The following is a 16,603-nucleotide window of genomic DNA, read 5'->3' on the forward strand; positions in this document are numbered from 1 at the left end:
AGATGCTGAGGTTCAAATAGTATTGGATTTATATTCAGATTATAATTTGTAACGAGTAATGAGTAACGAGGTGTCCAATGTCGATGTAACGGAGTAAAAGTATACATTTTTTCTTTCAAATGTAGTGGAGTATAGTGGAAGTCCTGATGAATATAAATACTAAAGGAAAGTCAAGATCCTCCCAAAAACGACTTAAGTACTGTAACAGAGTACTTTTACTCCGTTACTTTACACCACTGCTGCTATCCGACCTCTGCAGCTCATCCAGAATGCAGCCTCTCGACTGGTCTTCAACCTACCTACGTTCACTCACACTACACCGGTCCTCCGCTCCCTTCACTGGTTACCAGTTTGGCCTTTTTGAAGCTAATGTACTCACATGATTCTGATTCTTGATGTTCTGGGTTTGTACCCTCATGGTTGAGTGCACGTATTGTAAATTGCTTTGGATAAAAGCATCAACTAAACGATATGTAATGTAATGTTTGTGCTGTGTTTTTATCTTTTCTACTAGCAGCTTTCCATTTTGCTGAAAGGAGAAATACTGGTTCTGTGCCACTTGAACTGCCTTGACTTTGTGTCTCTGGACAGAAAACTCCTGCTCTCATCTTTTGCATGTTAAAAGGCCTTTAAAACAACAGGGCTGTTGTGCTGGCTGGAGGGGAATGGGAGGAGGAGGAGGATGGGGGGGGTCAGGTCAGGGGCGCGAGCAACATGGGATCAGCACATTCCTCACATTCTCCCACACTGTCATGCTACAGTCAGCTGATTGGAGATTCAGCTTTTGCCTTCATGGAAACCTCGCGACGAAACAGGTGGCACTGCATCTTCGGCATATTTGTCACCAACTGGGTCCCAGGAGGCTGTTCTGTGCCTTTCTGTAAGTGCACGGTCCGCCCTGTAAAGTGTCTGAGCCATAATATACGATCATGAGTTTAAATGTGATCCCTCGGAGTATAATTAACATGCTGTTGGCAACGAATCCACCGCATGATGATCTCAAAACCTCATGCATGAGGTTACACTTTGTCATACACTTGGAGACAGTCTCATGACTTCCATCGAAAGTCTGATGTGTTCACGTCTGCGAAAAGAGCAGCGAGGAAATTAATAGGGGCTTTGTCTTTCTGACGTCACCATTGCTCCCACTGTTGCTGTGCTGTTTATCTTGTTGCAGGAAGCGTGTGCTCTGCATGCTTCTCGCCTGATAACACAACAAACATAGACTGGCACTTACACTGTTGCCACGAGCAAGACCATAACCATGACTGTTACTTAACATCTCTATATAGACGTTGCATGGGGCCATATTCCCTTACCTCCTTCTCTATCTGTCTCTAAACCAACCAGTCGAGGCAGATGGCCGCCCGCCCTGAGCCCGGTTCTGCTCGAGGTTCCTTCCCCACTGTCGCCACGTGCTCGCTCATGTTAGGAACTGTTGAGTCTTTGTGAATAATAATATAAAGAGTCCGGTCTAGACCTTCAATATGTGCTAAGTGCCCTGAGATAACCTCTGTTGTGATTTGGCACTTTATAAATAAAACTGACTTGACTTAACTTGACACTGGGCCAGCGCAACTTCAGCAAAGCAGCCCACTCCCTGCATCTGCTCTCCATCAGTGTGGTATGTGCTAGAGAGTCTTTGATCCCCACCCCCCAACTATACTGTGTGTGTGTCTGTGTGTGTGTGTGTGTGTGTGTGTGCGCGTGCATACAGGAGGGCGAGACAAACAGACACAGAAAAGACTGTAGTGCTCTTTCACACAGACAATACCCAGTGGATGAAAGCAAAGCGGAAAGAGACAGTGACACAAAAGAGCAGTAAACATTCATTATACCCACAGCTTTAAGGCCGGCCCCCCAGGCCTGTAGTTAAAGGCCCTAATGCTGCTTGATCCATGTACACAACTGCTGAAGACGCTGGAGTTCACTCCTTTGTACTATTAATGGACAAGTATGTGCAGCTATGAACAGAACCAACAAATGCCACGGATTAATCCAAGTTGTATTGGTTACAAATTTTAAAATACATCGGTTGTATCTTGCTGCAGTGCAGAGTTTAAGTTGCAGTGTAGAGAGTAGAGAGGTGAGTAGATCCACAGGCCCCCGGTGACACCCTACTGCCTTTTGTTTTTATGTCAGGTCTTATTGCACTTTGAAACTGAACACCAGTTCAAACAGGGGGCCATAATTGCAGAGGCCTAGGGGGGCCAGTAGCAGCGAGGGCACCTCCAGCCATGTAGATTCCTGTGAAAACAAGACAGGGGCCGTAAAGTGTTGATGAGATTGCCAGGCCAGAGTGGAGAAGTGGCACATTCATCAGAAAGGCGTGACAACAACTGGACATGTGGGATCCTGGAGGTTGAGAGGTCGTTGAAGTCCTCACTTGAGGTGTAGGCATTTGGTCGCAATATAAAAATCTGTGGGTCCTTCACAGAAGAAAAGATTTCAGTGGGCAGTTAAGTAATTACTGGGTTTTGAGGTTTCTATTGGACCTTATTGCATTTTCTCACATGAACAGGCATCAACTTGAACAACGAGATTTTACAGGGAATAAAATACAAGCATACGCCTGTGGGCATGAAACCGACTTTATCCAAAAGAAAAGATGAGAACAAGAAGCGGGACACCAGCGTGACATCCTTCAAAATGAGCAATGCAAATGTGGAAATAAAACTTACCGAGGTTGCGTAATCAATCACACGCATTAGCCAACTGCAGCAGAATCATAATCAAATAAAGCCCCTGAAAGGGTCCTGGGGAGGCACCAACAGCTAAATTATCTCTATATGTTCCAGGGGATCATCGTTTTCACCATGTGACTCTTGCTCCTGCTCCCTGAGGCCTGTGTGGCTTCATACAGAGGGGTCACATCTGATAGAAATGATGGGATTCTGAAAACTATTTGCTGAGATGGAAGTTTGCCCTTTGATGAGTATACTCTGGGGAGGGTGTGTATAAAACCCTTTTTCTTCAATGTTTTAGGAAACAGGGAGCGATGCAAACATTCAGGAAACTCATGATCCCTTTAAGAATCCCCAGATTGTACCCTTTGTTTACATAACACAAGGGGCGAACCATGTGACCATGTGAGGTGGTGCGAGGACGGAGGTGTACTCCAAGGTCGACAATTTCGTTTACTTAGGAGTTGATTCAATGTAATATAAGGTTATTGTTGTAACGATGAAACTCAAAAGATTATATCCAACATATTTTTGTCCGGATAAAAGTTCGAGGTGAGAGTTTCTGCGGAGTCCGCCCCCCCTACACAAAGTGGGGAAAGAAGAGAATGGTACGTCCCGGCCCTGCTCTTCGCTGTTTTCGTACGCGCTTCAGTTCCGATTCAACCGCCAACTAAGTTACGTTTTGCGATGTCACGGTGACGAACTTTCCGCGCAGTTAGCCCCCAGAACCCGGGAGAGACTCCACAGCCGCGCGCCGCTGGGACGTACGACCTGAGATGAGCCCGTGTCGTGTCGCACTTGAAGGGAACTCCTGGTGACTCCTGAGCCGCTGCTGTTATCGCCGTGTGGAGAGGACGTACCGCGGAGGAGAGCCTCATGTTTTCGTCGAGCCAAGAGGAGCACTGCGCCCCGTCCAAAGACCCGGTGAAGTACGGGGAGCTGGTGGTGCTGGGGTGAGTCGCGTCCGGGTCTTTCCTTTTTAATGTGTATTTTCATTTGTTTGCTGCTACGACACTTTTACAGGTGGAGGTGAAAGCGAGTGTTTAACTTGAGGGAGTTTCTCGCCGAGCTAACTTAGCTGCGCCACTCGTCCGTTCTGAAGAAGTGCGAATTTGCGTGACTTCGACCAAATCCGCCAACGATTTCTTTTTTCAAACTCAAAAGCTGCGTGAAATAACACGTAAAGTCCCGCCGGAGACATTCATTCGCTCACGTTAACTCCTCAAACCGGACACGTGCACAATCACGACTGTGTACGTTTTTCCCCTTTCAGGCCAGGCGACGTTTCACTGCCTCACAACCGGGAATTAGTCAGTCACAGGTCGCTTACTCGTGAACGTTTCCAGTGAATAGACGCGTCCAGAGCAACTTTTTTTTTTAGCGAGTCAGGTGAAACGAAATCTCACAGTCAGCAGCCCCAACACCGGGCTCCCTCGCTACTTCCCACCATAAAGTTGGATTCGTAGGGGTTGAAGGAATTCGGAAGTGCTAATGGCCCCTTCCCCCAGCCCCTACTGTTCTTCCCTTTTCTTTAAAACACACATTTGTGGCTCAGACCACAAATGAAACTTTACATCTGAACAACAGACTGTTCCCCCTGGTCATTGTTTGTTTTGTTTCCTGAAAGGCCACATCTGACTGATTGATTATAGCTGCATTCAATAGTTTGAGGTCACATGTTTTGCTGGGCTCGATACAGAAGTTGTTTTCTTTACATCCTCTCAGGCTGCTGGTCACATGGTCAAGTAGGGGACCTTAACTGTTACCAGGTTTTTACAGTACCAACCCATGAGTGGGTGATATAGATAAATCACCTTAAACTGTATATATATATATCGTATGTATGTATGTTGGAAAGTGTTTGTGGATTAAAGTATTAATCATATATCTCTTTCACTTCCAAAATCCATGTACTCAATCACATTTGCTTTGAAAATCTGTTCAAATATTGCCAGATAACACTGATCAGTATTTACAATATTGCCCACAAGGGCCTTATACTAAATAATATCTATACCACAGTATAGATGGTAAGGTAAATGGGCTGTATTTATATGGCGCTTTTCTAGTCTTGATGGCCACTCAAAACGCTTTACAGTACTTTACAGTTTGCCATTCACACACACCTTCATACAGTGCATCTATGGGCAGCACTTAAGATACTGAGGTAGAGACTAATTTGTATTGTCTCCAGTCTACATTGTCATTCTGCCCTTCATCAGAGATCCCAAACTCTCATTGACTTTAGACGTTTTTTTAAAGACAAAGTGCCATTTCTCTAAGGTAGTGAATACAATGAGCATCTATGCACTGTCGTTATTTATAATCTCTACATGTCTGTCTGTACTTTTTGTCAAACTGCTTGTTTAGTGCAACAGTCAAAAACCCAAAGATATTCCCTTTACAGTAAAGCACAGAAGCAGAAATCCCCCAACAGCTGAGAAGTTGGAACCAATGACTGAAAGGCATTTTTCCACCAAGAAAAAAGACAAACAATTGCTCACATTGACTGTAATGACTGTTTAATTTGCTGTCAACTTACTATTTGTTTCAAATGTATTGTTGGGTACTGAAAGTTCTCGTCAGATGCCTGGTCAAGTTTTGTTTACTTTTACCGTCATTGGATAGATGCAAGTAATCTGACCATGTTATTGGGGGCACAGTACAGTCTCGACACAATGCAAGTACTGTGCTATGGCTTAATTTGTCTTTGTTTATATAAGTTTATATGAAGCTTTTCTACAATAAAACCATGTGTACGTCTCACTGGAATTACAAGGTGTCCAACAATTGCCATTATTATTTGTTGAAGTGCAACAACAAACCATGGCAGCTATAGACTCTACATGTCTCATCCTGCCACAGAGTAAACACTGGCGAGGCGTTTTCTTTGTTTATGTCAGAACTACGTCAAACCCACTGCACTGTGGTTTTCTGTATGTGTTCTGGAAAAAAACTGCAGCCAGTTATCATTGTAAACAATCATGTTTGTATTGATAAACTGTCAAGGGCAGCGGCTGCAACAGATAATGGAAAACACCTGCTGTGTCATCAGTGATTGGAGTTTTTCCACAACCGAAACTGCTTTGAAAGTTATCACAACTTCAACGTCATTATTTTAGGTGTCTGTGCTGGTTTCAGTCACATTTATGTAGTGTTTGATGAAAGCATTTGTCATGAGATGCCTATGAAGATTATATACCGAGCATGGTAGAGGTTGTGGTTTTGTCCTTCGCCCTCCACCCATACACTCGCAGCCATACTGCTTATTACAAGGGACAAAAGTGCTGACTGCTTATTACCACGGGTTGAACATGTGGTGCGTTCAAAGCGGATGCTTTTGTGTTCCCTCTTGACATACAGGCACATATTTGAATCAGATGTGATGGGTGTATAATCACTGCCATGTCATCACATCCTTTTGATAAACCCGATGGTAGACAAGATAGCTAACAGCTTGGAACAAAGCTTGTTTGAGCAGCAGTTCCCTCAGCGGTTTGTTGCCATGACCGAGGTGGCTCTTATTACTTGCATGGCTGCCCCCCATCTCTGCCCGGGTGGATTGGTTTGGTGCTGGTCCGTGAGAGGAGGTGGGGCTGGTGCTGTGTGGGTATCCTGGAAATGAAAGGATGGATTGATCAGGATCCAGCCTTTGCCTCTCCTCAGTTTTCTCTGTCCATTGTGGCCAAGAGACTGGGTCTATTGATTGAACCGTCTCCCTTAAGAAAACGCTCTATAAGGGAAGTGGACAAATCAACTTCAGGGAATCTTTGGTACAAACTGGTGCTGATTTTGTGAGCTGTGATGCCTCTTTCATTCGTCCAGGGAGAAGCGTTATCCTATTGCCTTCCTCAACTCAAGGTCAGAGTGTAGATGGAGCGGGTGTGGTGTCCGTGTGTCATGTGCAAGGTCAGACCAGTCAGACGGATACTCGAGGCCATGGCAGCTTGAATCTGAGTCAGTTGACTGATGCTCTTCTTACTCATGCTGCCATCTGGCTGCCTCCCATGTACTGAAGATGTATTTGATAAGTTTGGATTGACCTCATCTAAAACACAAGCCCATAGTCTTTGTCTCCACTCCTAGGCCATCTTTTGTGACCCTCTAAGTCCACCCCGCCTCCGTGTTATGCTAATAGTGTTCCAGCAACTCTTCATATCTCCTCCTCATTCTGCAAACACTGGCCTTTCATGTTAGTATAAGAGGTAGGAGGTGCTGTTGGCTCCTTAGTGCAACCCTGGAGTGAAGGTGATACGCCAGAGTCCTCTAATCCCTGCTTCTAAATTATTGGAAGGTAAATCCACTGTCTGTCTGGCACAGGTCAAAAGGTAAAGCGATCACAATTGTTTTGAGCACAGCTTTATAGAGCCTGTCCTACCTAATAGGACAGAAGCGTTTCCTGGATGACAGAGCATTGTTCCTGAATGCAATGATGAATAATAGAGAGCATGTGTGCCATTGGAGCCATGTTTTATTCTGTCTGCAGTTAGAATCTGTATTTAGGAGGAGAGTTTCCAGGATGGGTTGGATGGAACTGGTTGTCAGTATGTGTAAAGGCCCCATGAAATTTTTACTTTAATCTTGGTGTGCTCCATGTTATGTTAAAATCATTGTCATCAAAATTAGAAGTACAACCTAAAGAGAGGGATATGGGTGATGATTTAAACCTTTTAAAACAATGAAACGGTTTTCTTTCCACTATCATATTGTTATTTGTCTCCTGCTGTCCATGTATTATTTGGAGTTCTGTCCACAGAATCATCTGCCTCCCCAGCTCTCTGTGGGTGACTTGTCCTACAGGCCAGCTTTGTACTGTTCAGACTGGGACCATGTGTTTTCATGCCTGACCAGCCGTGTGTAGACATGGGACAGGTGGACTTGCTTGGGAGGGAAGTGGGGAGCAGCAGAAGGAGGCTTTGTTTACTACTGTAGCATTTGTGTAGCAATCGAAGTGTTGAAATACCAGATTTTGTCGAGGGGGGGTTGGTAATTCCCTTTATGAAATGCGCTGCCTAGCAAACTCAAAGCTTTCAAAACAGTTATTTCCGTTGTGTATAGTGTCTGTTCAGCACACTGTGGTAACATGTGAGTGTGTGACAGAAGGTCTGTGTGTTGGATGGAAGTAGAGCATGGGGTGTCCCAGCTGTAGGAACCAGCCGGTGGATGGGAAGAGGACCAGTGCTACCGGAAGGGGCTCCTTCATTCACAAGGAGCATCCGAGGGTAGAGGCCTCGCAGCAGACTGAAAAGGCAAAACCAGAAACTAGTATTGAGAAGTGAAAATAGAGTTGTCTCTTTGATGCCTCTCCGCTTGTGCTGAGGCTTTGCAGTTGAGATCTTAGAGCTTTCTGTATGTGTGTATAAAATTCAGCTTTGAGAGAATGTGTTGAGCCAGTTCTCCACCCAGACACGTGATGTGATAGCAGACCTGATGTGCATCTTAAAAACCTGTTCCTGCCTGGCCGGGACACGGAGCGAAAAAAGAACAGCTGCCGTTTACACAGGGCTAGCTCGCTGAAATTACAAGCACCAGAGTGCATTATGTAACAAGAGACATTATCCAAGGTAATGCTTAAATTGCTAATAGGGTGCATTAGATTGCCAGTGATGTAATGCGCGGCAAAGCTCCTTTTCAAAATGCACAAATGTTTCTAATTCTCTGTGTTTACTGGTTACATGATCACAAGAACTTTGCCTGTAAATCTCATTAGACACACCTTTTTTCTGAGCTACAAAAACTGTTTAAACATTTTCTTTGGGGATAAAAACTAACTGAATTTGTTGTGCTTTCCCTTCACCCTACCCCCCCTCTGTAACAGGTACAATGGCTCTCTGCCCAATGGAGATCGGGGTCGACGGAAAAGCAGATTTGCGCTATACAGGAGGACCAAAGCCAACGGTGTTAAGCCGAGCACTGTGCACATCCTCAACACACCCCAGGCCAGTAAGGTACAAAATAGATCATGAGATGAATCAGGGATTTAATGAAGAGATTTTCAGAGAGAAGTTACACATTTCAGTTTGACTTTTTAATGTTTATTTTAGACAAAATAATAACCTCAACAGAGTGATGAGTAATGCACTTTGGTACTTTCATATTTTTATTGAACTCAGCTGATTTTCGATCTTGGAAAAACACAAGACTCTTTCAGAGCAGCGGCGTGTTTTCTTTTGAATTATTTCAGTAGCTTATGGAACATGCAGTAAGCCCCTTTACGTTATTGTTGGCAGACCTTAATGTTGACATTTCCAGTACAATAAGGGCAGTTCCTAGCTGGGCCTCAGAGTTTCTTTTTTTCTTTGTGCCAAAGTGCCTGCCAGAAACTGCCCCATCCAGTATAACATGTCTGCCTCTCCTGCATTCCTGCCTTTGGTTCCCAAGCAAAACTGCTAAACAAGCTGGAGGACCTGCTTACCTCTGCACCTCTGTGGGGCCAATATTTCAAACATTTGTTGAGAGTTAGGCTTGCTGGCCGAGGGCCCCCAGGTTCGGGTTACTCTCACCTTGAGGAACTTGACTCCTAAATTCTGCTTAGAGGTTTCTACTTGTGACTGAGGAGTTTTAATCAGTAACCGTGTGTTGTTTCTTTTGTGTTTGTCCCTGCTACTTTAAAAATAAGTTTATTGCTGCCTAGCTCAAGAGCAAAGTATTCTATTTACACTGTTAGTCACAGATTGTTTCAGAGATGGAAACTGCTGTTACCTTCCTTCCCCTTTTTACCAGAGTTCCTCTTGGTCACACTGCTGCCAGGCCTGGGATTAGAGGGTGAACTGAGGAGGAAGTTTTTGCAATAGGCTGGCCCTCCACTCCCAGCTGCGCACATGGTCTAAAATAGCCATTCCTTAAGAGACCAGCAGCGTGGTCTGCTTGATTTGAGCATAGCCATCTTTTTATATTATATTCTATAGCCGTCTCCTTTACCTACTCCTGTTCCTTTACCGTGCAGCGGCCTCGTACATATAAACACTCTGCGGCTGAGATGCAGAGAGGGAAAGCTCACGTGTCCCTGCACACTCTGGTGTTCATGACAGATAACCAGGAGCTCCCATGATGCCACTGCCAGCTCCCCTTTTCAACCTCTGCCTCTGGTTTCTCATCTCCCCTACTCTGAATTACTACCATTTGTGCGTGCGATTTGTTTGCGTTGGCTTTGTTTTGAGGGGGTTGGTTGGGCACATGGTTGTGTTTTTATTTTTACTCCTTCAGCTCAGGGAGGAGGTGCGTGACATTTTGGAGGCGTGGTGTTTATACAAATATATCTTTCCGTTTAGAGCGCGTATGAACTTCTTTTAGCTGTTGAAACAGGTGCAGCAACACTTGTTTGTAACTGTGCGGACGAGCCGAGGCTGCATGTGATGACGACATTTGTCCCCGTCTGTCTGTGATGTTACAGCAGAGAGTGGCAGTGCTGATGACCCACTTTTTCTCTCTCTCTCTCTCTCTCTCTGTTTCCCTCCTGCACGTGACAAAGAGACAGAGATGGGGGTTGAAAATGGAATTTGAAGATTAGAGTGGGATGATAGTGGCATGAGGTAGATGGGAGCTGGGCCTGAGTGGCTTTAACCACCACTTCCAGACGAGCGTGTGTTAACTGAGGTACAGTGCTGGGCAGTTTATGGTCACTGTCATGGGAGTGTGACTTCACACGCTCTTCTTTGTCCCTCTTCCAAAAAATTCCTGCCACAGGGGTTTAGGTAATAATAATATAATAGGTAGTATTAATATAATATATATAATCCTGGGATTTTTTTGATGAGTCAACAACCAGCTGTTGTTGAATTATAGATTGAAAGCCATGCACTTTAAATAGCTGGGCTGGGTTTTCCCCTGTTCTTTTTATTAACTTCAGCAATGATACAATGATTGCATAGAATAGTTCCTGTTTTTGAACCTGTGGAACAGTCACATCTGGTGTTAAAGCCACAGACCAAGACATCACACAGACTTCTCTGACACAGATAAAAAACAGGCGATGTGCGTATACTTATGTCATCAAGATAAAATGCATTGGATGTGTTTAATGTGTATAATGAGTTGTTCATTTACTTTTATTTCAGGCTGTGAACTGTAAAGGCCAACACAGCATCTCCTACACACTGTCCAGGAACCAGACGGTAGTGGTGGAGTACTGCCATGATAAAGACACAGACATGTTTCAGGTAAAAAACAGTTCATTGAGTTGTGACCTGTAGCTACAGTAAATGAGTCGGGGGTATGACACCACATGGGCACTGAGCAGCGAGACCCTGGTTAGACCTTCTTTGTTTCGCTGCATTGCCGTTGTGTTTTCATGATTCCTTTCTAATGAAGGCATAAAATATCAAAAAATCCTTAAATATTAAGCAAAATACAGTTAAAAAGCCAGTTCAATGGCACTTTTGTATGTAAGGATTGTTTAGGATCCTCTACATTTGTTTTATTGCACATATTATGATCTTTCCCCCTCTTGAACCTAGTCATCTACAAAAGGAGAGTGTGTGTCTAGTGTGTGTGTATACTCAGCTGTTCTGTCTGTAGCATTAATCTGAATGTACAGCAAGGAGATGATGACAACAGGGGGAGGTTAGCACTGAAGACACATGCTTCACATTCAGGCTTGTATTTATTCTCTGTCTTTTAAACACTGAATAATTGGAAATAAAGACACGGCAGAGAATGGTAGCCTTTCAAAAAAGACTTCAGCATAATTTGAGATTTTAAAAAGTAAGGAAGCAAAAAGGGGAAATGTTTATTTTTACCTCTGTTTGTTCAGCTTCTGGATTTTTTGGACATGTTTTCAGTGTTGAACTCTGTGGTCTGTATAAAATGAGCCTGAAATATTCTTTTTTGAGGGGGGGCGGGAATAGAAACTGGTTTTCCCCTCTGAGATGTAGTGATATAACAACATGCTGCTGTACAGAACTTTGTGTCCCAGTGTATCGTGTCTCAGCATTTTTTATTACACCCGCACGCACAAGGCAACGTGATGTCAAACTGCCACAAAGTGTCAAAAAGGCTGAGCAGCCAGGAAACAGAAGAGTTCAGAGTTCAATCGTCTGCAGGGAATTAAAAAGAAACCACCGCCAGCGTCCATGTTCATGCCAGTGTATCGACAAGAGATCACAAGAAACTGCACAACAATATGATATGATATGATATTGATTCCTTATTGTGTTTTTAGATTGGGCGTTCCACAGAGAGTCCCATAGACTTTGTGGTGACTGACACAGTAGCAGGAGGCCAGGAGGGAGAGGAGACTCCCATCACACAGAGCACCATCTCCCGCTTCGCCTGCCGGGTCGTCTGTGAGCGCCTCCCTCCCTTCACTGCCCGCATCTATGCAGCCGGGTTCGACTCCTCCAAAAACATCTTCCTTGGGGTAATTACTAGTTAGTGTATGATGGTAGATGTCCAGAATCTTTATCTCCCTTGCAGTCTATATTTGTAAGCACAGAAACAAATGTACTTTCTCTTTATTGGTAGCATTTTGTTTATGTTTTTGATACGTTGTTTTTTTGTTGTTATGTTTTTATCTCTGCCGTGTAAGGTGACCTTGAGTGCTCTGAAAGGCGCCTATAAATAAAATGTATTATTATTGTAATGCAAAGAAGTGGAATTCCACACAGCATGCATCAGTCTGCATCATCTGTGCTCTCTGTGTCCCCTACAGGAGAAAGCTGCTAAATGGAAAAACCCTGATGGTCACATGGACGGCCTAACAACCAATGGCGTGCTGGTAATGCACCCCAGGGGTGGATTCACAGAAGAGTCCAAACCCGGCGTATGGAGAGAGATCTCTGTTTGTGGGGACGTTTACACACTGAGAGAGACCCGCTCAGCACAGACCCCCGGCAAACTGGTCAGTGTCTTCAAACAAACCCTGGACATGTACAGCAGCTTTAAATGTCACTGTGACATATCCGAAGCATCACAGAGTATTAAACATGTATACTGTTAATAACTTGTGTCTGCTACATCACCCTCTGCAGGTGGAGATTGAGAGTAATATACTGCAGGACGGCTCCCTGGTGGATCTATGTGGAGCTACTTTGCTGTGGCGTACAGCAGAAGGCCTCTTCCACACTCCCACCCAAAAACACCTGGAGGCTCTCAGGCAGGAGATCAACGCAGCGCGGCCCCAGTGTCCCGTAGGCCTCAACACACTCGCCTTCCCCAGCATGCAGCGCAGCCGTGCCCTTTCCTCCCTGGAGGACAAGCAGCCTTGGGTGTATTTGACGTGTGGCCACGTGCACGGTTACCACAACTGGGGCCACCGTTCAGAGCACGAGGCCAGCACCCAGCGGGAGTGTCCCATGTGCCGGATGGTGGGGCCGTATGTACCACTGTGGCTGGGCTGCGAAGCGGCCTTCTACGTGGACACAGGTGCCCCCACGCATGCCTTCGTACCATGTGGACACGTGTGTTCAGAGAAGTCCGTCAAGTACTGGGCGGAGATCCCTCTGCCTCACGGCACCCACGCTTTCCACGCCGCCTGCCCCTTCTGTGCCACACAGCTCAACCTTAGTCAGGGCTGTCTCAAGCTAATCTTCCAGGGCCCTGTGGACTGAGCGGAAGGGTCCTGCTCTGGCAGAAGAGATTAGATGGGAATGCCAACATGCTGTGAAACTGTTCAGATTATTTTGTGCTTTCTTTTGTTCATGTAAACCAGCTGTGGGTAGGAGTAAGTCTTCTAAACCTCTGGTCATATACTGTGGATTCTGCACAACAGAGAGCCATTACACATTGTTCAGGGCCTCTTGGGGCTGTTTGGATGGCCACTGTGGGATACAGAGATGTGGAGCACATTGGACCACAGATCCCTGGCTCTGCCAGACTGAAATACTGTTTTCAGCTGTCCTGCCAACCAACCGCTTTAAATACGGCTCCAGCACTGGGCTGTTTAAACTACAATGCCTGCTGGTTTTCCATCAGAGGGCAGTAGGATTAAGGTTGTAGAAGGAATGAATCGTTTTTACTCATGAATCAGACTCAACCAGATAATAGCGAGCAGGGGTAGTTGGGGAAGGAAGGATTTATAGTCTAGTTCCTGAAGGGTCTGAGACAAAGTTTTTACAAAGCCAGACAGCTGGACTGTTGGCTGGGAGAAACACCAGGAGAAGTTTGGGGTCTAATTCTAATGGATGACTAGTTAATTGCTCCCCATTGACCTCTCAGCCTTAACCCCTGATCCAAACCATGTAACTCCAGAGGTGGCTTCCATTTACTCAACAAACTTTGAGAGGGGGGGTATTTGTCATTTAACGTTGGGGATATTTTTTCATAAGTGAGAAAAGATATTTTATTGAAGGCAAAGAAAGAAGTCATTTTTCATACAGAAGACAAAATAGAATGACAACCCACGTGGATTCTCCTCCACATTTTTATCTGACAGAAGAGGTATTTTACTACACTGAGGCCCTTGTACTGTTTCCTAATGCAAATGTTAATATATTTTTCTCCTGCATAAATAGTGTGTGCAAGAATGTTCCGAGTGTGTGCGTGCATGTGTGAGTGTGTGCGCGTGTTGGACTGTGTGGGTGCCCACGGGCCTTTTGGTTTGCATCGCCCTGCATCATCTCCACCCAATCCCACTGCCCCCCCTCCCTTATCCCCCCTCGCTGTGATCTCGCCCACCTCCCAAAAGAGAGAACACAGGAATTAAAACCAAGCTCCGCAGGGTCTGACAATGAATGTACACATACACATTGACTCTCCTCACTGGTGGTGCTTCACATATACAACCCGCTTACTCATTATCTGTGCTGTTAAAGGTACAGGTAATGCCTATTGGAACTGTACAAGCACATGACGTAACCACGCCTGCTTGCAAGCCGGCTAGCTTGCTGCGCCCTACCCTACACACACACACACACACACACACACACACACACACACACACACACACACACACACACACACACACACACACACACACACACACACACACACACACACACATACACACGTACTGTATTCAGTCTGCACTGTTGTTAGCTTTATCCCACGCTGGGCCTGATCCAATGATTTCTACGCTCGCAAACCTGGGCACGGTCTCAGCAGCACTCAGAGATTATACCAAATATAAGGAGGAGCTGTTTTTCTCTCCTCACATGCAAGATGTAAACCCAAACTGCTGCTGTGCCGAGTGTTGACAGGCTCTGGATTACAGTCGAGGCTGTTCACTTGCATGCACCAAGCTCCATGGGGAATAATGATATTATCGCACACAAAGCCAAACTTGGTGAGGTTCCGTCGTGTGAGGATGAGTCAAGTTGTCCAAAACAAAGCAGCAGATGAATTGAAACTAAAGAATCTGGGACGAATCTGCACGTTCTGCGGTGTTAGCTTAGCAGACTGTGCCCATATGTCAAGTGGAGTCGCAAGCATTAATTCTGACACTAGTTCATCAAATACAATAGTGAGCATTAAAGTTATGAGATGTGACCGTCACGTTTGTATTTTACCCTTGGAATATTCTCCCAAAGTTGTGAAATGGATAAAAGAGATGCTAAGGGTGCAGAGTCCACCATGATTAAGGGCTCTGAGTCGTCACTAAAAAAAAGATAGCATCGCCACAGTAGTGGTTGAGTATTTTCCTTTCTGGTTCCTTCCTAAGAGAAACATACTAAGCATTCTTAAAAAGTATCTGCAGCATTACGCCTCACTCAAACCACAGAGTGTTTCCAAATCGCTCGACTTCTCCAGATTTTATGTAACTGCCGCACCGGGTCGAGAACTAAGCCACATGCTGTACAGTAGCATTCCTTTCTAACACTTTCAGCTCCGACACCGTGCCCGCTGCTTAAGACCGCGTTCTGTAACAGCTGCAGAGTAGCTGCCTCAAACATTCCTCCTTGGTAAACATGGGTGGGGCCCTCAGTTCACCCAAGGGCTTGTTCTATGATTTTTGTCTCCTACAGGAACTCTGTACACAAGCCATACAAACGCACTGATGCTCCCAATGCCTCTTTTGCAAAGAATAAAATATTTTTTAAAAACACGCCCCAGTGAGTCGGTTGTCTCTGATTTTAGGCCTCATGACGTTAACGTTCTAAGACACTGCTTTAAAAAAAAACAAAAGGTACAAGCAATTATTGAGAATTTGCTCCTTTTTTTATTCATCCGCTGGCTTTGAACTGCAGACGTCTCCGCTGCGATCACACAGCGCAGCGTACGTTTTATCACAGTTACATACGTGTTTCATCATTCTCTGCTATCTTGGTCAACAAAAAGGCTCTGAATGTTGATTAGTGCCATCAAACAGTACATTTTTAAGATAAGGGAAAGAGTTTTCTTGAAGTGTTTTTTTTTTTCTTCTTAAGTCCTTCATTTCATATTCTAATCTTATCAACCCTATCTTAATGTTTACCACAGGAAGTGATTGCATGAGAAACCCTGGTGTGCTGGTCAGGCTGTAGTTCCCCTCTGTAGCCGCAGGAGGGCACTATTTCCTCAACAATAGAGATATTGGCACCAACTACAGAGCCTGCGGCATCCAGGAGCCAAGAGCACAGAGATGAGAAATTGAAGTTTGATGTTTGTTTTTCTTTATTATGAAAAAGACGTGTAAATGCATCTGAATGAAGATCAACTGAACTAAATAAATTGACATGCCTCTGCATACAGGCCTGAAAATCTTCTATATGTGCAATTAGTGGACTGGGGGGGGGATCTATATATTTAGAGTTGAGCATTAATCTTGAGCATTTCAAATGTCTTTGCCTTTGCTTCTTTTCCCCCAAATTAATTATACTGCCTTTAGATTTATTTTAGTTTTAAAACCAGGCGTCGCACATAAAACATTCCAAGGAAAAAAAAAACTGCACATTTGTGAGCAATTTTTAGCGTTTTATTTTTCTGTGCATGCAAAAAAAAAGGAACATTTTCCACGACAACGACGATGATGACATTTTCCATCACTTTGCCTGTGACTTCATCTG

The 16,603-nt window shown here is 44.7% G+C and overlaps 1 protein-coding gene across 2 annotated transcripts; it reads left to right on the plus strand.

Annotated features, from left to right (window-relative positions):
• The first annotated feature begins 3,300 nt into the window (after positions 1–3,300).
• peli2 (pellino E3 ubiquitin protein ligase family member 2) lies at positions 3,301–16,284 on the plus strand. Of its 2 annotated transcripts, none has more exons than XM_035167875.2 (6): positions 3,301–3,637; positions 8,503–8,623; positions 10,742–10,843; positions 11,845–12,042; positions 12,334–12,522; positions 12,653–16,284. In XM_035167875.2, the coding sequence occupies exons 1-6, from the start codon at positions 3,561–3,563 to the stop codon at positions 13,229–13,231; spliced, it is 1,266 nt and encodes a 421-aa protein (XP_035023766.1). In that variant the 5' UTR covers positions 3,301–3,560; the 3' UTR covers positions 13,232–16,284. The 2 variants fall into 2 exon arrangements, with proteins under 2 accessions (XP_035023766.1, XP_035023765.1); XM_035167874.2 differs by having other exon boundaries at positions 3,305–3,637; positions 8,503–8,632.
• The last annotated feature ends 319 nt before the right edge of the window (positions 16,285–16,603 follow it).

Source organism: Hippoglossus stenolepis, chromosome 10 (genome assembly GCF_022539355.2).
Source record: "Hippoglossus stenolepis isolate QCI-W04-F060 chromosome 10, HSTE1.2, whole genome shotgun sequence".
NCBI classification, from domain to species: Eukaryota; Metazoa; Chordata; class Actinopteri; order Pleuronectiformes; family Pleuronectidae; genus Hippoglossus; species Hippoglossus stenolepis.